The 24,863-nt window shown below is 42.0% G+C and overlaps 2 protein-coding genes and 1 long non-coding RNA gene across 3 annotated transcripts in view; all 3 read right to left on the bottom strand.

Moving 5' to 3' along the window:
• The window catches only part of LOC138663980 (zinc finger protein 519-like), a 28,579-nt gene extending 27,318 nt beyond the window's left edge, over positions 1 to 1,261 (bottom strand). The window contains exon 1 of the mRNA XM_069750378.1: positions 1,203 to 1,261. The gene's annotated coding sequence lies outside the window, so the exon portion shown is untranslated. The remainder of the gene's footprint in view (positions 1 to 1,202) is intronic.
• A 3,489-nt stretch (positions 1,262 to 4,750) lies between these two features.
• On the bottom strand, positions 4,751 to 9,772 carry LOC138666606 (gastrula zinc finger protein XlCGF71.1-like). The gene is made up of 4 exons (XM_069754802.1): positions 9,762 to 9,772; positions 9,668 to 9,671; positions 9,488 to 9,578; positions 4,751 to 5,076 (listed from the first exon to the last, which is right to left on the bottom strand). The coding sequence occupies exons 1-4, from the start codon at positions 9,770 to 9,772 to the stop codon at positions 4,751 to 4,753; spliced, it is 432 nt and encodes a 143-aa protein (XP_069610903.1).
• Positions 9,773 to 21,944: 12,172 nt separating this feature from the next.
• On the bottom strand, positions 21,945 to 22,825 carry LOC138663982 (uncharacterized). Its single transcript, XR_011318265.1, has 3 exons — positions 22,764 to 22,825; positions 22,135 to 22,189; positions 21,945 to 22,033 (listed from the first exon to the last, which is right to left on the bottom strand). It is a non-coding gene; the product is annotated as an uncharacterized lncRNA (long non-coding RNA).
• Between the last annotated feature and the right edge of the window lie 2,038 nt (positions 22,826 to 24,863).

Raw genomic sequence — 24,863 nt, 5'->3', positions numbered from 1 at the left:
CCCAATGCATTAGACAGTGGGAAATCCGCGAAAAAAATACAAAATTAATGAACAGGTTCATTATTTTTCCGCAATGTGTTTTTCATGCGGAAAAACGCACATCCTGTGCACAGAAATTGCGGATTCCATTATAAATGATGGGATGCTTAATGTATGAAGATTATTTGCGGATTTATAGAGTTTTTATAGCGCAAAAACGCTAAAAAACCGCAAGTAATCTGCAACGTGTGCACATAGCCTAAGGCTATGTGCACACGTTCAGGATTTCTTGCAGAAAATTCCTGAGAATTCCGGACATTTTCTGCAAGAAATCCGCAAGAAAACCGCATGTGTTTTTGCCGCGGTTTTGACGCGTTTTTTTCCGGACACTTCCCAATGCATTTTGGAGTGGGAAATCCGCAAAAAAACGGAAAATTAATGAACATGCTGCGTTTTTTGCCGCGATGCGTTTTTTTCGTGGAAAAAAACGCATCATGTGCACAAAACATGCGGAATTCATTCTAAATGATGGGATGCTTATTGTATGCGTTTTTTTTTTGCGGTTTTATAGCGTTTTTATCGGGAAAAACCGCGAAAAAACCGCAACGTGTGCACACGGTCTAAAAGCCACATTTCAATTCCTGAGGGTATGTGCACACGTTGCGGTTTCTCTGCGAATCCGCAGCGTTTTTTTTTGCAGTGCAGAAACGCTGCAGATCCGCAATTGATTCACAGTACAATGTAAATCAATGAGAAAAAAAATGTGGTACACACTTTGCGGAAAATCCGCTGCGGAAACGCTGCGGTTTAAAAGAAGTAGCATGTCACTTCTTTTTTGTGAGTCTGCAGCGTTTTTCTACCCATTCCATTATAGAAAACTGCAGGGGCAAAAAACGCAGGAAAAACGCACAAAAAACACTGCGGAACCGCACAAAAACACGACAAATCCGCAGGTGCGTTTTCTGCCAGGAGAGGCAGAATCCGCACCAGAAACTCCTAAGCCTAATCCGCAACGTGTGCACATAGCCTTATAGATTCCTTCTACACCAGACAGAAAACGTCATCTGTCCCCAAACCAGAGTGCCCTCCCCTGTATACATGAGCACAGCCAGCGTTCTATTACTGTACATATACACATGGCAGAGCTGGGGGCACTATCTCCGGGAATGGAGGGGTTACTGCCCCCTGCCCCCGCCCAGTAATGGGGAATCTCCAGCACCTACCTCCACCTGCAGAGCCGCACACCACATATATGGCTGTTCTGTGTGCACAGGACCTGGGATGAGGTCACAGGAGGGGAGGAGTCAGGGGTCACATGATCAGGGGCCTCAGTGTATGCAGGACTCTGCTGTGCTGGTTGGTTGTCATGGTGCAGGATGAGGGGAAGTTTATGTGTGGGGTCAGGAGGGGGTTACAGGGTGGATGTAGCAGAGCCGTGTGTGTACGAGGTGTACGGAGCGGAGCCGTGTGTGTACAAGGTGTGTGGAGCGGAGCCGTGTGTGTACAAGGTGTGTGGAACGGAGCCGTGTGTGTACGAGAAGTACAGAGTGGAGCCGTGTGTGTACGAGGTGTACGGAGCGGAGCCGCATGTGTACAAGATGCACGGAGAGGAGTCGCGTGTGTATGAGATGTACAGAGCGGAGCTGTGTGTGTGCGAGGTGTACGGAGCAGAGCCGCATGTGTACGAGGTGCACGGAGAGGAGTCGCGTGTGTGTGAGGTGTACAGAACGGAGCCATGTATGTACGAGGTGAACGGAGCGGAGCCATGTGTGTACAAGGTGTGCGGAGCCGCGTGTGTATGGGGTGTACAGATCGGAGCCGCGTGTGTACGGGGTGCACAGAGCGGAGCCGCGTGTGTACGAGAAGTACAGAGCGGAGCCGTGTGTGCACGAGGTGTACGGAGCGGAGCCATGTGTGTACGAGGTGTACAGAGTGGGGCTGTGTGTGTATGAGGTGTATGAAATAGAGTCGTGTGTATGAGGTGTACAGAGCGGAGCCGTATGTGAACGAGGTGTACGGAGCGGAGCCGCATGTGTACGAGATGCACAGAGAGGAGTTGCGTATGAGGTGTACAGAGCAGAGCTGTGTGTGTGCGAGGTGTGCGGAGTGGAGCCGTGTGTGTACAGAGTGGAGCCGTGTGTGTACGAGGTGTACGGAGTGGGGCCGTGTGTGTACGAGGTGTATGGAGTAGAGCTGTGTGTATACGAGGTGTACGGAGCGGAGCTGCGTGTGTACGAGGTGCACGGAGAGGAGTCGCGTGTGTGTTGCAAGGTGTACGGAGCGGAGCCATGTGTGTACAATGTGTGCGGAGCGGAGCCGTGTGTGTATGAGGTGTACGGAGCGGAACTGCGTGTGTACGAGGTGTATGGAGCGGAGCTGTGTGTGTGCGAGGTGTACGGAGTGGAGCCATGTGTGTACGAGTTGTGCGGAGCCGTGTGTGTATGACCGGGCCAATTTTTACAATTCTGACCATTGTCCATTTATGAGGTTATAACTCTGGAACGCTTCCATGGATCCCAGAGATTCTGAGACTGTTTGCTCATGACATATTGTACTTCATGACAGTGGTAAAATGTATTTTATATGAATGTGTTTATTTGTGGAAAAAAAATGGAAATTTGGCGAAAATTTTTTAAATTTTGCAATTTTCCAACTTTGAATTTTCATGCCTTTAAATCACAGAGATATGTCACACAAAATACTTAATAAGTAACATTTCCCACATGTCTACTTTACATCAGCACAAATTTGGAACCACAATTTTTTTTTGTTAGGAAGTTATAGGACACTATTTTAAAAACTTCACCCCTCAAGTTCCTCAAAACCACATTCAAGATTCTTATTAACCATTCAGGTGCTTCACAAGAAATTTTGGAATGTTTAAAAAAATTAACATTTAACTTTTTTCACAAAAAATTACTTCAGATCCAATATTTTTTATTTTACCAAGGGTAACAGGAGAAATTGGACCCCAAAAGTTGTGCAATTTGTCCTGAGTATGCTGATACCCCATATGTGGGGGTAAACCACTGTTTGGGTGCATGGCAGAGCTCGGAAGGGAAGGAGCGCTGTTTTAATTTTTCAACGCAAAATTGGCTAGAATTGAGATCGGACGGCATGTCGCGTTTGGAGAGCACCTGTGTGCCTAAACAGTGGAAACCCCCCAAAAGTGAAGTGACACCATTTTGGAAACTGGACTGCCCAAGGAACTTATCTAGATGTGTGCTGAGCACTTTGAACCCCCAAGTGCTTTACAGAAGTTTCTAACGTAGAACCGTGAAAATAAAAAATCATATTTTTTCCACAAAAATTATCTTTTTGCCCCCAATTTTTTATTTTACCAAGGGTAACAGAAGAAATTCGTCCCCAAAAGTTGTTGTGCAATTTCTCCTGAGAACGCTGATACCCCATATGTAGGGGAATACCACTTTTGAGGCACAGTGCAAAGTTCAGAAGGGAAGAGGCATCATATTGGAGTTCAGATTTTGCTGGAATGGTTTGAGGGTGCCATGTCACATTGGCAGAGCCCCTGAGGTGCCAGAACAACAGAAACCCCCTATATGTGAACTCATTTTACAAACTACACTCCCCAATTAATTCATCTAGGGGTGCAGTGATCATATTAACACCACATGTGCCTCACAGATTTTTATACCACTGAGCAGTGAAGAAAGAATAAATTACATTTCTACCACCAAAATGTTGTTTTAGCCCCAAGTTTTTAATTTTTCTAAGGGCTAATAGGAATTTTTTTTACAACAAACTGAGCTCCAATTTTTCCTGAATGTGCCAATACCCTACATGTAATCGGGAAATATTTTTTCAGGCACAGCGCAAAGCTCAGGGGGCAAGGAGCGCCAGATTTTACTGTTATGATTTGCAGGTGCCATAACCCACTGGTAGAGCCCATGAGGTGCCAGAACAGCAGAACCCCTCATAAATGACCCCATTTTACGAACTACACCTCTCAATGAATTGATCTAAAGGTGCAGGGATCATATTGACACCATGGGTGTGTCACAGAATTTTAAACCATTGGGAAGTGTAGACAAAATAACAACATTTTTACCACCAAAATTTTGTTTTAGCCAAAGATTTTACATTTTCCGACAAAAAGTGGGTAAAAATGTCTCCAAAATTTGTCGCACAATTTCTACTGAACGTGGCAATACCCCATATGTGGCTGTACAGTACTACTTAGCCATACGGAGAGACTTGCGAGGAACGGAATGCTATTTGCCTATTCAAGTGAATGGGTCTGTGCACATCAGTGTGTTGCTATGAACCATGTGTCCATGGGCAAAACACGCTGACATGTCCATTTTTTAATGTCATCACGGGCCAGAAAACGTCTCGTACATGTGCATACGCATAACACAAATGGATATCATCTTTGTGACATGCATCAGCGCTGGGGAAGAAGCATTACAGTACGCACTGTTCCCCATCGCTGGGTGCTAAACACAGCTCTCATCATTCTCCCCTGCTCTGCCGGCGATGGAAATGATTTCTCCCCTGTGTGAATTCTCTCATGTATAGCTAAATTTGATTTAAAGCTAAATGAGCTCTGATGTATAGTAAGTTGTGATTTCTTTTTGAAATATTTCTTACATTCTGAATATGAAAATGGATTCTCCCCTGTGTGAATTCTCTGATCCATAACAAGATGTGATTTCTTCTTGAAACATTTTCCACATTCTGAGCAAGAAAATGGCTTCTCCCCAGAGTGAATTTTCATATGCACAGCAAGATAAGATATCTCTGTAAAAAATTACCTACATTCTGAACATGAAAAGGTCCTCTCCCCAGCGTGAATTCTCTGATGTCTAACAAGATGTGATTTCCTGGTAAAACATGACCCACATTCCGTGCATGAAAATGGCTTCTTCCCTGTGTGATTTCTCTGAAGTCTAACTAAACATGATGTCTGATTAAAACATTTCCCACATTCCAAATATGAAAATGGCTTCTCTCCTGTGTGAACTCTCTGATGTTTAACAAAATTTGATTTTAGGTTAACACGATCCACATCGTATGAGAATGAAAATGGCTTTGCTGCTTTGTGATGGTTTTCATGTTTAACAAGATTTGCTCTATCTGTAAAATGTTTGCTACGTTTGAAAATGGCTTCTCCACTACCTAAGCTCTTTGACCGTCAACTTTATTTCTTTTAGTTTTCCTAACATCCTGTGATGCCTCAAAAGATAGGAGTTCTTGTAAGGGATCGGATGATAGATGCTTGCGGTGTACAGCTGAGGGGATATCTGCTTTGAAATCTGTAGCCATTACATGTCCCTCTGAGCTTGTGAAACAGTCATCTGCCAAGAATAAAATGGAGTTAAGCCTAATAATGTTGGGATGATGATATTAACCTAACAATGTTAGTTTTTTGACTAGTTTGTTACAGCCAGCTCCTCATAAGTTCATGTTTCACTGCGCATTTCACCAATGATTTCAAGTGAACTTCTCAGTGAAGAATCATAAATGGACCATTCAATAGTTTTTATCCATTTGATGCACTCTCTAACATCAACAGTCTCTTTAAAGGAGCAGCATGTATCACATACTGGTTGCATGATTTCAGCCATTTATGTTTAACTCTCAAATGTTGTTTAACTCTAATCTATGGTTATCTCTGAAACACCACAACGTTTCAAAGTCAAACATACCTGGCTCAAATTGTATCGCCAGTGTCCATGCTGGTAATGGTTCTTGTGTTTTCTATACACTACCAGTTTTTCATACAAAGAGTGCCTGGACATTTGATACGCTTTTGTCAATGAAACCTAACAAAGATGCAGGGTAAAAGCAAAATAGTCATGTATGAAGAAGCTTTGGCTTGCAATACAGTGTAATACTAGGTTAGCGCCAACAGATTTTTAACCCTTATCCGGCTGAATAGGTACAATTGTAACTATTCCGTTTTAAAATTGCAATAACTTTTTTTTGAAAAGACGTAGAGGGCTGAAATTTCGTGACATCTCTACATTTTTGGTCCAGAATATATTGGCCAAATTTCAATAAAATATCTCCACCCGCTTCCGAGATAAGGGGTCGAGATCTTTTTGCATCCATAACAAGCTGCATAGGTACAAATGTACCTCATATATTTTGAATGAAGATAATGCAAGGGAAAAAGCATAAATTTTTTTTTAATGATAATGCTATTTAACTATTATAAACAAGTAAAAAACTGTTCATTTACATTATAAAAGAAAATGTAAGAAACTTTTTTTTATTGATTTTCTTTGCAAGTAATGCATGTTGGCTTTGCTACAGAGTGTTCATCGCAAATGGGTTTCACACAAACCACACAAGACTTTCTAGTCTTGCGTTGTTTTCGCCTCAGGTCTCTGCAGACATAGCAACTACCAACAACAGGGGAGGGTCCACGACTACCATGAGGTATTTTGGGGCCAGCTGCTGGCTGCGATGCTACCACAATGCATCGTCCAAGCACCATTTCTACTGCACCTCGAAGAAAATGGTTTCTCATTATCATTTTGTTTGTACTACGATCTTCAATTGCAATCATACACAGCTGATTTGCGAGATCTTTCAGGAACTTTCTTCGTTGATCCTTTGCCCTGAAGCTTGGATTGTGTTCTCTGTAGATGATGTAGGATGCTAACCCACTGACATCAATCATATTGTAGAAAAATGCCAAAGTCCAACGTGATGTTCGTCGTTTCACAGTGTACTCTCCCAACATTTTATCCATAACATCAACGCCACCTTTTGTTATGTTGTAGTATTTTATTATCTCTGGCTTGGCTGCTAGTGTCTCTTCAACTTCTCCCGTCATGTGCATAGATGATAGAAGCACGACTGATTTGTTCTTCTTTGGTACATATGAACAGACTGTTGCATCATGATTGTAGGCAAAATTTGTCGAGTATACAGGCCTTTCTTTGGCAGGCTGCATGTTGTTAGGTAGGAACCTTTTGTTTTTTCTCACTGTACCAACTAGTGTCATGTTCCAGGAGTTCAATACCTTAGCTAGTTCCATGGTTGTAAAGAAGTTATCGGTGGTGACATTTCTTCCAGAGCCTTTATACGAGCTCACTAGGTCCAATACTGTTCGTTCTCCAATGTTTACTTGTCGAGGACCATCAGTTGGTTTCCCAGTGTAGAGCTGACCTTGTAAAGGGTAGGCATTTGATGAGTCACAAGCCCAGAAAATCTTTATGCCATATTTAGCTGGTTTTGAAGGTATATACTGGGTAAATTTAGTATGACCTCTAAATGGAAATAATTGCTCGTCGACGGTGATACAATGATATGGCTTGTAGGCTCTCTCCAGATTACTGTTCAGCATTGTCCAGATGTCCCGTATTGGTGCAGCTTTATCTGTTTGCACACGTTCTGCACGTGTATTTTCGTTGTCAAACCTGATAAATCTGAGTATCATCTTGAAGCGGTCACGAGACATGGCTGCACGTATAAGAGGCAGAGCAGCAACATTCCACATTTCCTCCAGATTCTCTTTGTTGGCTCTGTGCACACCAGCAGCAATCAGTATGCCCAAAAATGCATGAAGTTCAGTTTCAGTAAATTGCTTGAATGTTTTTTGTGGTGGCCGTTTGGAAGAATCAGGAAAACGTTGTACCAGTTCGTTGTTGTAAGCATCACAAACTCTCTTGGCCTTTCGATTCGTTTCCCGTAATATGATGTCACACATCTCGGGAGTCATGAAGGACTTGAATAGCTCTTTTGCTGTATATAGGTTGCTGATTGCTGCAGGGCCACCTCTTTGTCGTAGGACATTACGAGATTTTGTTTGTGCATTTGGCAGTGGATTACTGCACCATTGAGTTTCATCCTTAGCAGTCCAAATGTCGCCTGCACTTTGAGGCACAGAATCATCCTCAACACTTTCGTCTGATTCGTATTCATTTTCATGCTCTATGACCATTTCTTGTTCAATGTCTGAATCTTCTTCAGTAACATCCACTTGTGGTACATAGTTTTCATCATCAGATGGAACATATGGTTCATCCTCATGCTCAGAATCAGATTCTTCTAGCATTCGCATTATTTCGTCAGACGTAAATCTGTAAATATGAAAAAATGTAAAATAAATAATTTTCCGAAATACTACATTATTGGCTTTTCACAAAATTATACTAACCTGCAAACACGTTTTCTTGGATTATGGCGGAAACTAGATCCAGCATTACTATCACTCATGATGACTTGCTAGATGAATTTTGGCTTCGTATTTTGTGCTGAATATAAATAAAACATCGTAAAACAATATGTAGATACTAATTATTATCCATTTTTCATATAAAAATTATACCTATAGTGATAAGTTTCATACAAAATATATGTAAGCCAAGTCCAGGCTGAAAGACAATTTGACTGTTCTGTCCCCACATAATGAGAATAAAGGTATAACTGGCTGTTAGATGCTGTGAGACTTTCCTACCTTCGTTTCCAAGAAATTGAAGACTTCACAAGCCTAGAAATGTGTGCTCACAGCAATGAGATGAACAGCAAAATGGCTAATGAGAGGAGGGAGGCAGGAAGACAAGTAGAAGCCACTCCCAGTTTGAATTAACTTAATTGACAGCAACATAAGTGACCAGTAACAACACTGAACAATAGATATCAGCATAACATTTGTAGCTGAATGAACTTTAGTTTCTGAAACCAAGTAAAGTCTTCCCACAGTGGAGGTATATGTGAAGGTACAATTGTACCTATGCAGCCTGTTAAGGTTGTAAAATTATGCAGCCTGACAAGGGTTAAATGAAAATATAGGAAAAAAGTTCCCGCAATTTAGTCCTTTTCAGCATTTTGACCATAATGTGATTCTATTGCTTAAATAAGAATAAAGTAAAACATTCTCTAATATTCAGGTAACTATTGCTCATTTCATATTATCATTTTTACATAAGGGAATATAAGAATATAGAATATATAGAATATCAGAATATAATAAGGAAAGTTCATGATCTGAATTTATGGTACACTTTGATAGGGCAACTTGCAAGTCTACTGCTAAATAGATTCTTCTTGTCTGATGGAACTTTTAGCTTCATGCTTACGCAAAGCTTTTTTTTTAAAAAACTTCTTAATGTGGACAGCAGTTTAATGTTGTTTTTATTTTTCATTCCTGGTACCGAAATGTGTGAGCCAAAAACATCAGTAACAAAAATCAAGATGAGAACAGAGGACAGGAGACTAAACTGGTTCCAGTACTATGTGAGAAACCTTTGTTATTCGCTCTCCTTCATCTGGTTCCTCTCTGTCAGTTCGCTGCCATAAGTGTATGACTCTAAAATGTCTTGTGCCAAAACACGGGGCATAAAAACACCAGGAACAAGAGGTAAGATACTAAACCAGTGCCACTTACAACTAAAAAAAACATTCATTTGATTGAAGGCAGAATAACCAAAGTTTTATTTATATAAACCACTCTCTTGGGGTTCCTGCCTTCCTCTTTATCCACAAGTCTGAATTATAGCTTGATCTCAATGTACTTTCTATCTATTCTTCTCACCTGGGTAGTCATATGTAAAAATCACCTCTTTACACCACTCATCACTCTTCCCATACGTCTCTGTGGTATTAATATGGGTCACATCTTCACCCTGAAACAAATATTATACAAGTCACAGACAGATGGAGAAGTCCCATCTATGATCAGATCTAATCCTGCCATCTCCACCATTCTCATTACACAACTATAAAACACATAATATTGGTGGATACAACAAGACTGAGCACAAGACCTTCACAGCTGTCTACACATCATAAGGGAGATCTCATGTCACCTTCTCTCCATCTAGCTGATGATCCTGAGGAACATCAGGATTTTTTTGTTTGCAGTCCAGTGGAAGAAGAGGATGGGGACATCTCTCTGGTGTTGTCCTCTTAGGCTACTTTCACACTTCCGTCTTATGGCCTACGTCGCAATGCGTCGTTTTGGAGAAAAACCGCATCCTGCAAAGTTGCCCGCAGGATGCGTTTTTTCTACATAGACTTGCATTAGCGACGCATTGCGATGTATGGCCACACGTCGCATCCGTCGTGCAACGGATGCGTCATGTTTTGGCAGCCACGACGCACAAAAAAAGTTCAATGTAACTTTTTTTGTGTGACAGGTCCCCCATTTTCGACCGCGCATGTGCTTGGTTGAGCGATCGTTACTGCAGGTTGTAAGCTTGTCGGAAGAGGTAGGTCTTCAGGTTCTTTTTGAAGGTTTCGATGGTAGGCGAGAGTCTGATATTGTTACGCCCACAGGGCGTGGGGAAGTATAGTGGACTCACTAGACCACTGGTGGAGCAGTGGTAGCTGTATACCCGGTACACAAGAGGCAGGAAAATGAGCTTCCAAAAAGCAAAGGTATTTATTTAAAGGAAGCTTTAACAAACAGATAGAGGTGCCTGAGAGAAGAACCCTTTGGACCACAACACTGAACCACGTAGTGGAGCACCGGGCAAGGTGTACCCCTATACAGGGATTCCCCCGTCACAACACCAGATGGCCTAAATGCCGCATTACCCAGACCAGAGGGATGACCCGTACAGACCATATTAACAAAACAATGGAATTCAGGCTCTATCAGTAGAGAGAATCCTGGAAGCTCTATGTAGTCCCGGAAAGGCTGATCCAGCTGGCAGCAATATCTGGATGGGTCTGTGAGGAGCAGCTTAGTCAGCCTGGAGTGGAAACGGGAGAGTCCAGAAGGATCCAGAATAGGGAACTGCCAGGGGAGGATTCTGAGGAAAAAGAGGAATTAGAAAACCGAAAGTAATAAACTTCAGTTTGCGGAGCACAGCAGAGTGTGGCCTGAGCAGAAGGCCACAAACAACGGAATGAACACATTGTCCAGGCACCTCCCATAAAGGGAGGATGCCTTTTATGCACAGAGCATCATAGCACAGAGAGCCCTAATAGAGAACAGGTGCTCTGCTGTTTTAAGTATGTGCAGGAAGCAGGGCACGCCTCCTAAAAGCATTTCCAGGAGACCTGCCAAGAGGATTCAGGTTCTTAGCAGAGAAAGGAGCCACTGATTGTCTGGAGCCACGAACAGGGTGAGTAGTACCAGTGGATGTCACGGGGCTGCCAAGAGAGACTAAGGCTGGTTACCCAGGCCCCTGCGTTATCCCTCAGACTAGGGAAAACCCTGTCTGTCCCTCTCCCAGAATTTATACTGATGGTGCGCTTGTCTGGGCCGCCAGGCCTGGCCCTAACTCCTGTTTCAGCCCTATGCTGAAACCACCACCCGCCACCCAGTGAAGAGACCACACACCAATCCCCCACAGAAAGCACAGACAGAGAAAACTAAAAACGCACCACGCCGCAAGCACACGGGAAAATACAATAATGTGCACAGGGCAACACAAATACAAATATAGGAAGGAGAAATATAACAACGGATAATACACCACCAGATTCGATATTTGTACTCCAAAACTACCACTCCAGACCGGAATCACTAGGCACGAGGCACAAGCTATAATCGGCGACGCCCAAAGTCCAGCAAGACAGTAGTGTATAATAACCATGATCCGTCAAACTCAATCTGACAGGTGCCCCGCCCCTATCAAAGTGTATCAAAGTGTGTAACCCCTCCCCTCCTCCTGTCAGCCAGCTGTCCCTGAGGCTGGCTGATTTCCCCTTTTGATATCGTTTGATATACTTTAATTTGTTGCAGTTTGATATTATTCACGTATTTGTTTTATATTTTTATACGTAGCTCGAGTTTGATTCTGTAAGCTGTATTTTATTCACAGTGTATCCATATAGTTCAGAACTTATAACACACCAAAGCTGTTTATTTGTGTCTCTACACGTATTTGTTTTATATTTTTATACGTAGCTCGAGTTTGATTCTGTTAGCTGTGTTTTATTCATAGTGTATCCATATAGTTCAGAACTTAAAGCTGTTTATTTGTGGCTCTACTGAACACTAGTACTAAATGGTGAACATTAACTAAATGTTTATTTTCACAAACAGAAAATCTGCTGTGGGTCAGAGGTTTATAACACCTAGGCCAATTGTTGTTGTATTTGCTTTCCCAATAAATGCTTATTTACACAAACCGAAAAGACAGATTTTCTGTTTGTACCTGTATTGTACCTGAAGGTTATGTAGGGTTATCTGCGGGTCATGTGCCCAGGCATTGTGTATTATTTATGTTTTTATAACGCAGAATGTTTAATATTTGCTTTCTCTTTTTTGTGTCTGTAGATGTCATCTGAGAAGTTATTTGTGTTTCTACTGAGCATTAACTAAATTGGGGTCAGCTGTGTTATCTGAGGGTCAGATATTTTTGTACAAATTCATGCTGTTTGGTGATCTTTGTGAAGCAGAACTTTGTTTTATAACACATTTGTGCCTGTAGATGTTATCTGTGGGTCATCGGTGTTATCTGCGGGTCAGCTGCCTGGAGGTGTTATGGTATATAATTATATCCTAGGATCTGTACGACTACATACAGCGTGTTATGTTCATTAAAATGTTTTATTGTCGTTTGTGCCTATATATATATATATATATATATATATATATATTTATATATATACAGTGGGGCAAAAAAGTATTTAGTCAGTCAGCAATAGTGCAAGTTCCACCACTTAAAAAGATGAGAGGCGTCTGTAATTTACATCATAGGTAGACCTCAACTATGGGAGACAAACTGAGAAAAAAAAATCCAGAAAATCACATTGTCTGTTTTTTTAACAATTTTTTTGCATATTATGGTGGAAAATAAGTATTTGGTCAGAAACAAACAATCAAGATTTCTGGCTCTCACAGACCTGTAACTTCTTCTTTAAGAGTCTCCTCTTTCCTCCACTCATTACCTGTAGTAATGGCACCTGTTTAAACTTGTTATCAGTATAAAAAGACACCTGTGCACACCCTCAAACAGTCTGACTCCAAACTCCACTATGGTGAAGACCAAAGAGCTGTCAAAGGACACCAGAAACAAAATTGTAGCCCTGCACCAGGCTGGGAAGACTGAATCTACAATAGCCAACCAGCTTGGAGTGAAGAAATCAAAAGTGGAAGCAATAATTAGAAAATGGAAGACATACAAGACCACTGATAATCTCCCTCGATCTGGGGCTCCACACAAAATCCCACCCCGTGGGGTCAGAATGATCACAAGAACGGTGAGCAAAAATCCCAGAACCACGCGGGGGGACCTAGTGAATGAACTGCAGAGAGCTGGGACCAATGTAACAAGGCCTACCATAAGTAGCACACTACGCCACCATGGACTCAGATCCTGCAGTGCCAGACGTGTCCCACTGCTTAAGCCAGTATACGTCCGGGCCCGTCTGAAGTTTGCTAGAGAGCATTTGGATGATCCAGAGGAGTTTTGGGAGAATGTCCTATGGTCTGATGAAACCAAACTGGAACTGTTTGCTAGAAAGACAACTTGTCGTGTTTGGAGGAAAAAGAATACTGAGTTGCATCCATCAAACACCATACCTACTGTAAAGCATGGTGGTGGAAACATCATGCTTTGGGGCTGTTTCTCTGCAAAGGGGCCAGGACGACTGATCCGGGTACATGAAAGAATGAATGGGGCCATGTATCGTGAGATTTTGAGTGCAAACCTCCTTCCATCAGCAAGGGCATTGAAGATGAAACGTGGCTGGGCCTTTCAACATGACAATGATCCAAAGCACACCGCCAGGGCAACGAAGGAGTGGCTTCGTAAGAAGCATTTCAAGGTCCTGGAGTGGCCTAGCCAGTCTCCAGATCTCAACCCTATAGAAAACCTTTGGAGGGAGTTGAAAGTCCGTGTTGCCATGCGAAAAGCCAAAAACATCACTGCTCTAGAGGAGATCTGCATGGAGGAATGGGCCAACATACCAACAACAGTGTGTGGCAACCTTGTGAAGACTTACAGAAAACGTTTGACCTCTGTCATTGCCAACAAAGGATATATTACAAAGTATTGAGATGAAATTTTGTTTCTGACCAAATACTTATTTTCCACCATAATATGCAAAAAAATTGTTAAATAAACAGACAATGTGATTTTCTGGATTTTTTTTTCTCATTTTGTCTCCCATAGTTGAGGTCTACCTATGATGTAAATTACAGACGCCTCTCATCTTTTTAAGTGGTGGAACTTGCACTATTGCTGACTGACTAAATACTTTTTTGCCCCACTGTATATATATATATATATATATATATATATATATATATATATATATATATAATATGACCCAATGTTACAACACAAGTAAGAAGAGGTGTGTTTTATACGAATATAAACCAAAGACACGATATTGTAAAAAATTTAAAAAGATTTATTTCTCACAATAAAACAACATCTCAAAGACATTTCAATACTATAAAAAATTCTTACAGAATATAAAAAGTAAAAACATTAAATAGTACAATGAACAATTACACTTCTTACAAAATAATTAATATAGCGTTACAAGACGAGTACAGCATTTATCTAGTACATTCTTTACATCGTGAGCCACATGGTTTGTAGCATCGGTAGAGACCTTTTTTTAGGTAGCAGAGTTCCGCGTGTGGTACCTAATGACGGGGAATGTAAAGATTGAATTGTACGGGGCGCCGCCGCTAACTTCAGCGGTGTAGATACAGAGCGTGTCTCACTGTTGGTAATTTTTAATTCATCTAAAAGCTTCCTAGTAGCGGGGTTACCCACAACTGTAGACGGCATATTTAGCTCGGCCATAGCCTGCATAAATGAATCCCAACCCGGCGGTAAATTTCTACTGTTCAGAGCATGGCTCTGCGTTGTACTACGTACCAAATCCAGTAAGTTAGACCCTGGTATTATGGATCCTTTGAAAATAAATTCAGCATTATTATTCCATGCTGTGACATTTTTATTCTGCAGCAGCCTGTTTAGTAAAAATTCAGCATTCTTTTTATATCTTTGGTTTATATGGCTGACAATTTCAGCGATCTCATGATTTTTATCAGAGTCGGTATTTGGCAATTGTTGTTGACCAGGATCAGGAGTGCTAATGAGATTTAAAGCCGTTACTTCTTTTGAGCTGTGCCTCGTATGTACCAAGTAGCGTTGTAGCACAGAGCTATACATTTTAATTTTCACATCATCGGGAATGTCACGACGCTGTAAAATGTCGCTAATTTCACCATCAAGGCGTCGAATAACACTGTCGCGTATGTTATCTGTAGTACCGGGTCTTAGTTTGTCTAGCTCCTGTTTGGGGACTAGATACATTTTCGTTGCATGCTCCATTATCTTCCGGCGAGCAGGCTTGTTATTATTGGAATTGCAAAAGCTAAAAGAGGTCCGATAAACCCGCCGGCCTGTTTTAGTAGTCGCTTCTTTTTCTTTATGGGCTGAGATCTGTCGCTCAGTGTTCTTATAGCTTTACGCCACTTCTTTAATATACCTTTTTGGCGCTCTTTCAGCGGAATCCTGCCTTTTAAGATATTTAAAGCAATCTCGCCTATGGCTGTAATTAAATCATTGCTTGCATCGCGCAAAATAGACTTTCTGACAGCGGGGGTTGCTTTCACTAGGGTTTTTAAGAGAGCCCAGTTACGCCGGAGCCTCTCAGACATCTTTACATCACAACGCCCACAGCGTAGAATGTCTGATACCGGGTAAAATTCACTTTTTAGAAGTGTTTTTCTTTTGAACATAGACAGCGGGCAACGCGGGTGGAAACAACCCAGTCCTTAAACGCAGATCCTCAGGAGTATTAGCTCTCAAATCTACAAGCAAATACCCGTAAGGCTCCCGCGTGGCATCCTCAAAAGCTTCTAGGATAAAACGTGTTTTTCCGGGATACATCTGACGAGCTAGAGTTAAAATTTGTAATTTATCTCGGGGGTTATTAAAAAGCACCATGTACTTTGTGTTTAAATTTATCGTACGGCTTTTCTTACCCTGACAAAATATGTTTTGCACCAGGTAGAAAATGCTGAGATTTCTGTGGTGCACATACTTGGTAAAGGCTTTTTCTATCTCACAATTCTCACTAGCACTCTCCATGAGATCATCAACAATCGCCAAATTCACCTTCTCCGGTGGGAATAATTCGTCATCTACGAATGTATTCGGCAGACCCTCCACAAATCTGGCGTGGGGAAAAGAGAGAGAGATTTCATCATATAGTTTTTGCCAACACGAATAAAACCATACAATATTATCAGGTTTCTGAGAAAAATTAGCTTCAATATTATATAGCAGCTGTTTTACAAAATAGCTCTTTCCAGAATTAGACGGGCCTGCTAGAATGCAAGAGAATGGGTGCTGCAGACGCGTATCCATCACAATACTCGACTAATATCCAAAAGGTAATGTTGTGAAATCGTCTAATAGTCGCCGCTTTGTATAAACGCACTTTTGTGTTTTGCGTAATGGCCTTGTTTCAATATCCCAGTACTTTTTATTTCTCACAATGGCCGCCTGCTGTACGACAATACGTTTCTGAGTTTCTGCGGCAGAATTGCGCGGGTAGTCCAGAACTAGATCTTTCAGACTGTTGAAATTAATAGATTGAGAGTTACCAACATTTAGTGTTATCCCCTTAACTTTTAAGACAGTTTTACCGGTGTTGAGTTTGTAGCCGTAAGTTTTGGGGCCCGCGGATACAAATTCTGTGATGTGTGTACCATCGGGTATTTCACTGGTCAGCTCCCCCAGGTAATCGCCTAAAGGCGGTTGCCACTCACCATCTCTCTGTACAAAAATAACTGAGTCTGTGTCGTGATAAAGGCACCTCTCCTGCAGACAGGTCCAGCAGCGAATAGAGCTCTAACCGAGCATACGCTGTTGTAAAACACGCTATAAAAATGTTTGTGTTTTTGTTGAGTGTGTGGTGGCCTTTTGCATATTTCCAGTTAACGGTTGCGGTGTCATCATCAAGGAAATGTAACATCGAAATGTCATAGTAAGGCAGGAACAAATACTTAAAAAGCTCATCTGGATCCCTAACAATGCTGGTACATGATAGATTAGATCTCTGGGCAAACTTTCCCCATAAAGAATTTAAGAAAAGCTTGGAGATCTGTCGCTTAGCAGGATTGACAGCTATATTTTCAGGCCGTAATTGGACACCTTCTTTTTCAAGAAAAGAGTCAATATACTGCTGTTTCTTGGCGTCATCAGTGCACCAGCTAGGATAACCAGAGGCTTCCTGCTTATCCCTAAGATGTAATTTAATGTAAGGCGCAAACAGATCATCAGTGGTTTTAGGAAAATGCCATATTTCATAGATGTGCGCGATCCGATACCCTTTTTCTACCGCCATCTCGAGCTCTATAGTGCACCAGGTGCCTGTTAGCGCCCGTTCTTCATCACTGTGGGCACAAATATCTGCCTGGGAATTTGCAGCGCATGTGTAGCAAAGGGGAAACATTAATTTTTTGTTGAGTTTTACCGGTAGAACTGGAAAAAATAAATCTCTCGGCGGGTAGACCTTGACTCTAGCAATACCAAAGTATTTTTTAATGAATCCAAAATTGTCGTAGATGATGTCTGGATGGCCTACAGGGTATGTTTTAGTTTTGTTTACAAAGGGGTACAGACTGGTGAAATCGTAGTAATGTAAAGTCTCCCCTTCTTCCAGATGGTGATAGAGCTTAATGGCGTTAGTTCGCCCACCATAAAGCGCATCACGGGGGTCTAAAGGAACGGGGAATTCCATCTGGCGGAGAAATGCTTGAAGGTTAGAATCATTTTCAATCATTTCATTCCACTCATGCTCCCACATCAGTCTTACTGTGTACCCGCAGCACTGTAAGTAACGCTTTTTAGCTAAAAAGGTGTAATATAACTGACCGTAGGACGTACTTGTGACCTTATTCGTGTCATTTTCATTATAGCACACGGGGCATCCGTGGTAAAAACACCCCTGAAATTCAAAGGCTATGTGCTGGCCGCTAACATAGGCATAACCATCTAGAAAATACTTCCCGACCTGTTTTTCACCGCCTCTCAAAGCGTGCTGTATGTCGATGTTCTCAGAGTGGGCTACATACATGAGCCACTGTATAGCGGGTGTCGAGTAGCGCTTTTTTGCCTTGTGATAATTATCACCAGGTAAAATGGCGATTGTCTTTTTTGGAAGAAATTTAAACCGGTACATTGTCATACACACCGAGGCCAGGGTGATGAGCTGAAAAGGATCAACACACCGGCTCACTACAATCCTTTGCTTTTGACGCTTACAGTATTTTTTAACATTTTTCTGCGTCATCTGCATAATACGCTCTCTATAGATCGCGCAGGCGTGTCTCAAAATTTCAACATCTTGTTTGCAATAAGATTTTAGCTCGGCCTTGAAGTCAAAAGTTGTATTTACCTGTGTCTAATACCACTCCAGGAACTCTACCTTCTCACCAGGTGACATGTACTCCACCCCATAATATTTTACATCAAGTATGGGACCTACATAGTTTTGGTTTTCTCGGGTATTGAAAAAGTGTGGAAAATGCCCTTTGCCTCCTGAAAAGCCCATGGCCTGTGGTAATTTACTGAGTTTCATGGGGATAAAATTTAGAGAGTCTATGAACCTTATAGACAAATCGGGTGGCGACACACACAAGAGACGGCCACCTTGGGTTATCAACTGTACTTGTAGTTTTTCAGAAATCAGTTCCTTAACAATAAAGTATGCGTCGTATCTTCCACCATTGTGGGCAATAAATGTATGATCTGAAAATTTACCGCTTGTAAAGAACTGTACAAAGTCATGTGTACAGGTATCACCCTCAAACTCCCAGGAGGGGTGGCCATACAGCGTTGTAGCATAAATGTAATTCGGGATGTGCGTGCCTGTCTCCTGCATACATTCAAAATCATAAAATATATAACAATCTGACTCATCCTGTGCTACATACTTCCGCATGTAACAAAGATGGGCATCGAATTTATTTATATGTCTGCGACATACAGGACAGCGCAAACCATTACATTTATGCTCTGTTTCGCTATTTCTGGGGACAAAACGGTTGCATTTATCACAAAATATTTTAAGTCTGCAGAATGCTGGGTCGCCTAATCCCAATTGTTTGTGATAATCTAGGCACTCGCTCGAGCGGCAATAAACTCTGCAAACAGGACATCTGGGCTGTTGGTCGGCACCGCTTTCTACGCAATTCTCTCTCTGACAGGCTTTACAAAAATACTGACAGGAATGATTGTTTTTGTGGTGAAACACTGAATTGCAGAGCTCACAAAAGTACTTAGCGCCGATAAAACCCTTCATATTTTTGATACCGTAGTAGTGATTATCATGGAACAATATGAATACGGTTTTGCCATTAGCTGTATTACCGCTCTCAAAGTAACGCCAATCGCCCTGACTATAGTACAGTACTTTAATGGTGACCCCCAAATATTTTTCAAATGCAGGGATGTCGCTAAAACTCACTAATTGATCATCAGGGATGCCCAGTGCTGCGTGTATGTTTTTAGAGCGGTTCAGTAAAACACCATCAGTGACATCCGTGTCGTCCATCAGGGCGCACACACTAGCAGCCAAACACAGATTTGTCATGTAATTGTTAAAATCATACAGCCATTGTCTCTTTTGTTTAATGATCTGACTGCTCGCTATAGATTTCAAGCGCCTTTTTACACCACCGCGTCGGTTTTTAATGATGGTGACGACTAGCTTTAGCGAATTGGATGCTATGCATTCACTGTTACTTTGAAGTGCGCGGGCAACAGCATTTAAAAAAGATTCGGAATTAAAATCTTCACGGGTTTGTTTTGTAGTGAAAATAGGGTCTAAAGTATCACCGGCATCAAACCTTAACTGTACAAAGTCGCCAGGTTCAATGTCCCTGATGATTCTATCCAGTAATGTCTGAATGCCTTCATGAACAATATTCAAGCCCTCTTCAAATGATCGTACACGCTCCAAATTTACAAATCTAAAATGATCTGTATGTATATGGCCGTTGAAATTGCGGAGGGCCCTTTCATGATGATGGATGTGTTGCAAACATACTGTATGATCGGGGCGCCGCACATTACCAGCAGCGTCAGCGTCTGAGGCTTGTGAATTTTGTGCAGATGCATGTGCGGCATCTGCAGAGCTGCCTGGGCTATGTGAGTGCTGTTCTGGCTCTTGTGACGATGGCAGGGGTGTCTGTAGAGGCACTGCAGGACACATGCCACCACGACGCCTCCTAGAGCATAACGCACGTCTAGCGCTGACCAACAATTTTAGAGCCCTCTTTATAACTCTAGCCCTATTATACCTGGGTAGTGTTAGTTTAGGTGATTTATGCATGCCGTAGCCGACCATATCTAGTCATAATGGGGTCGCTGTAGTTGTTATCTCGCCATCCAGCAGCAGGCTCCGGAGTGCGTATAGTTCGGCCTTATTAGCCTGTGTTGGGCTTTGTGTTGATAATAATTTTTCAAAAGTATCACAAAAAAACATTATTTTGGGGGCCCATAGTTTGTAGCGTAAGTAGCGGACGAAGTGTTCCTGAAACACAAGCATTTCAGCGGGGCCCCAGCTGCGGGATTCATGCGGCAGATCTGTAGCTGGCGCATGAATCCTTGGCTTTTTACACACCTTAAGCTCTTTACACACCTTAACATCAGCCGGTAGCGCCCTCTTTGGCCGTTTCTTAACATTAACAGAGTTAGATACACAGACATGAGATGGGCCGCCCAAATTAGAGGCTCCTGAGGGACCGGGCCCAGAGGCATTAGTAGGTACAGTTAGACATGTCGCTTTCGGATGCATAGTGTGGGACATATGTATAATGAGCGGTTCTACGGATGGTTGCTTACCATCAACGAGCTGATCAATCTCGCGATCATACTCTTCACGAGTCATCGTGGCTGTGGCACCCACGGCGCAGGATGTGGTTGGTGGCTCTGTAATATGCTTTGTTTTTCGCTTATGTTTTCGGGGTGCCTCGACCACTTCTGGATATAGTAGCGCGGGGTCATTCACACGGTTGGTCGATGGCTGTTCGGTACTTGAATGGAGTATTTCACGATGGTACGCCGGTACAGTGTTTCCTGCGTCCTCACCACGCAGATCGGTGATAGCGGAGATGTTCTAACAGCTCCATTAGCCGTCTGTATCGCCGTCCACACTGGTGCTGCGCCATTCTCGGTGATCTGTAGCGGCTGTAGAGGTGCTGGAGGTGTTTTTCTCATGACTTTGCGCTTAGCTGTAGGAAAGATTATACATGTGTCAGATATGTGTGAGACCGACGCAGGTCGCTGCGCTTAGCTGCAGGAAAGATTATACATGTGTCAGATATGTGCGAGACCGCCGCAGGTCGCTGCGCGTAGCTGCATGAAAGATTATACATGTGTCAGATATGTGTGCGCCCTGGATCTCAATGGTGAAGCACGTGTATCATTGATTGTACAGAGACTGTGCATGTATACCAAAATATACACTTACGGGCTAGCGATGTGTGGTGAATGATTGCCATGGCGTCTTCTGTAGCTTCTGCGAGGCTCTCCATTAGCTCCGGTATATTCTCTTTTGTGAAAATTCTTCTAGGCTTCAGTTTACAAGCTATAAATAAAGATATAGGCCTTAGTAGAGGCGTGGTGGATTTTCTCAGAGCTGTTGTGCAAAAACTTTTCACACGATTACCTTTCCCTTTCTTGACCTCCGGTCCGAGCTGTTTTTTAGGGGCTCTAGAAACAGGGCTGTTTCTCGGCGTGGGGTTCTGGTACATCAGTTCCTCAACAGGCAGCTGATTGTGTTCCGTGGTGGTTGGTTCTGGAAACATGTCGACATCTGTAAAGAATTAATATATATATTTACACGTCTAAATACTTAAAAGCTATATACACACACACACATACATACACGCAGACACACAACGCACCTATGATGTCCTGAGTCAAATCCCACACAGCAGCGGCACCTGCATTAGTGTTACTATACTCAGCTCCAGGTGTATCACACTTCAGAGTAGGCACGCTGAAGCCGTTTAAAAAATCATCGCTGAAGTTGCTGATAAATTCATCTACAGCTTCGGGGGTGTTCCTGGTAAATTCATCTACAGCATCGGGGGTGTTCCTGGTAAATTCATCTAGATTATCGGGGAGGGCCCTGATTAATTCATCTTAAACAAGAAAGAATAAACAATATAATGATAATATATAAAACAATCCTTACTTAGAATGGGCCGCTAACAGATACATGTATATAAATCTTGAAACATACCTATTACAGAATCCTCAGCTTGGCTGGAAAAAGCCGAAAAATTTTGGGATTCCATCTAAAATAAATTATCTGTGTAAATTTTTTGTGCAATCTATATTAACCACACACCACCACTCGTCAAACTCATTTATATACCCCAACAAATAAAACTGCGGCCCGTGTATAAATATTGTTATACTAAGCAAATCATGGGTAATACGGCTAAGTCTTTCTATATTATACAGCGCCACTAAATATGGTTTATGCGGTAAAACTATATTATACAGCCCCACTAAATATACCGCTACTGTATAAATATGACTATAAATATGTCTATGTTAAACAAAACACAGGTAGTAAGTAAGCGCTGCATGCGCTAGTTAGGGCGCATTAACAGTTATTAACTACTGTATTACATAAATTATGTTATAATAGCTGTCCGCGGCTAAGTCTTTCTATATTAATTATGGACCACAGAATATGGTTTATGCAGTAAAACTATATTATACAACGATACTAAATATGCAGCTAGCCTCCAGTATAACACTAACTTATTAAACAAATAACACCCTTAATTATGGTTTTAGAGATGCATAGTTAAATATAATTAAGCATTTGCGAATAATAAGACAACTGTCTTATATACTTACATTTAGAATAGCTCTGCTTTTTAGTCTAGTCGGACTTCTGGTGAATGTCTGATGTACTTAGTGGTCCAGCCAGCTGTATTTATCCTGAGTGTCAGAAATCAGGTCACCTGTTAACACCCAGAAACACACCCAGTTACGCCCCATCACACGCCTTCTGTTAACACCCAGAACACAACCATACATGCAATTAATGCATGCATTAACTCACGCATGATATAGCCGGATTAAAACAGGAATTTTTATACAGCTGAATTTCTGAAAGAAGCAGACTTTTGATTAACGAGCCACAATCATTTTAATCAATCATGACGTCGAAATCGTATGATGCCATATTAGAAAAACAATATTTTACAAGCCAGGCACCCGGATCATTCTCGGGTATTGACAAATTATTTAGATCTGCAAGAGCGCGCGGAATAAAGAAATCTGATGTGATTGCTTGGTTGAATAAGCAAGACACCTACACGCTACACAAGCCTGCTAGAAAACGCTTTTTGACAAATAAAATTTACGTCTCGGCCATTGATGCGCAGTGGCAGGCGGATCTCGTAAGTTTAATTGACTATTCAAGGGAAAATGATAATGTCAAATACATCCTGACGGTGATTGATGTTCTATCGAGATACGCATGGTGCGTTGCCTTGACAAACAAGACAGGCGCTAGTGTCGCCAGATCGTTCGAATTAATATTTCAAAATGATAAGCGCATACCGAAGAAACTGCAGACGGATCGCGGCAAAGAATTTATAAATTCATCACTCAAGCAACTATGTAATACGCACAATATTCATCACTTTTTTACAAACAATGATGTAAAAGCCGCTATGGTCGAGCGTTTTAATCGCACATTAAAAACCCGTATGTGGCGCTATCTTACGCATCATAATACCTTTAGGTATATTGATATTTTACCGGATTTGCTGCATAGCTACAACCATACGTACCACTCAACGATCCGCTGTAGTCCCGCGTCTGTGTCAGAGAGAAACGTGATGCAAATCTGGCGCAATATTTACAGTTCTACTATTACTAATAAACCGATTAAACCGTCTTTAACGGTTGGCTCTCATGTCAGAATATCGCGCTATAAGTCGCCCTTCTGTAAGGGCTATGAGAAGACGTACAGCGAAGAGATTTTTTTAATTACCGCCGTCTCCAATAAATTTCATAAACCCCTTTATAAAATCAGTGATTTAGCCGGGGAGGCTGTAGAGGGGTCATTTTATAAGGAAGAGCTGCAAAAAATACCTATGGATGAGGATCGTGTCTACAGAGTAGAAAAAGTTTTGAGAAAAAAATGTGTCAGGGGTTTGAGTCACTGCTTTGTCAAATAGCTGGGCTACCCCGAAAAATTCAATAGTTGGATCCCGGCCTCGGAGTTGACAGATATATAACAATGGAAGCGGGCTCATTTTTCGTGACATTACCCAGTAATTCGTCAATTAAAATCTACCCTGAAAACACAATATCGGAGTACAATACCAAGTTAGCGCGGGTCGTTCATCTTTCAGCAGATTATGAGGTGGCGTTAACGGAAATACAGTACCCCCATACGTGGAACACGTTTGATGCTTTTGAAGGGAGCTTCTACGTGGCTAAACACGGCGAACCGTTAGTACAGTATCACATAAAATCAGGATTTTACTCGTCCATTCCTAAGCTAGTTGGCGCGGTCAATGCCCGAATAGAAGCGCTGTATTTATCTACGCCTGCCTACAGAATACGGTATGATGAGCTACGCCGCGAGGTGATCCTGCCCGACCCATCCCCTATACAATTTGCTCTGGGTACTAAGCTAAAATTTATTTTCGGACTGCAGACCGTAGATGACTCCCCCGTTGCTTTAATGCCGTGGAATCGCCGCTTTTACCCCGATTCAAAGGCTGTTTTTTATTCGCTTTTTGTATACACTGATATAATTCAACATCAACTTGTAGGTGACAGTTACGTTCAACTGCTATGAACCGTAGAAGTTAGCGGCGATGATAATGATATTGTCACGGTGCGCTACTCACGGCCCGATTACATACCGCTGTGCAAGCAACACTTTGACTCCATAAACATTACAGTCATGTCGGACCAGGGCACGCCGGTTAAATT

Source organism: Ranitomeya imitator, chromosome 2, assembly GCF_032444005.1.
Source record: "Ranitomeya imitator isolate aRanImi1 chromosome 2, aRanImi1.pri, whole genome shotgun sequence".
NCBI lineage: Eukaryota > Metazoa > Chordata > Amphibia > Anura > Dendrobatidae > Ranitomeya > Ranitomeya imitator.
The sequence above is the reverse complement of the archived record's forward strand: the minus strand, read 5'-3'. Positions and strand labels throughout refer to the sequence as shown.

Bases quoted from the DNA above. Each gene is read 5' to 3' on its own strand.
- LOC138666606 (XM_069754802.1), bottom strand. The intron at 5,077-9,487 runs GTGAGAAGAATA...AACATTTTACAG, and splicing joins TTTTACATATGACTACCCAG to ATAGAGCAAATCTTGTTAAA.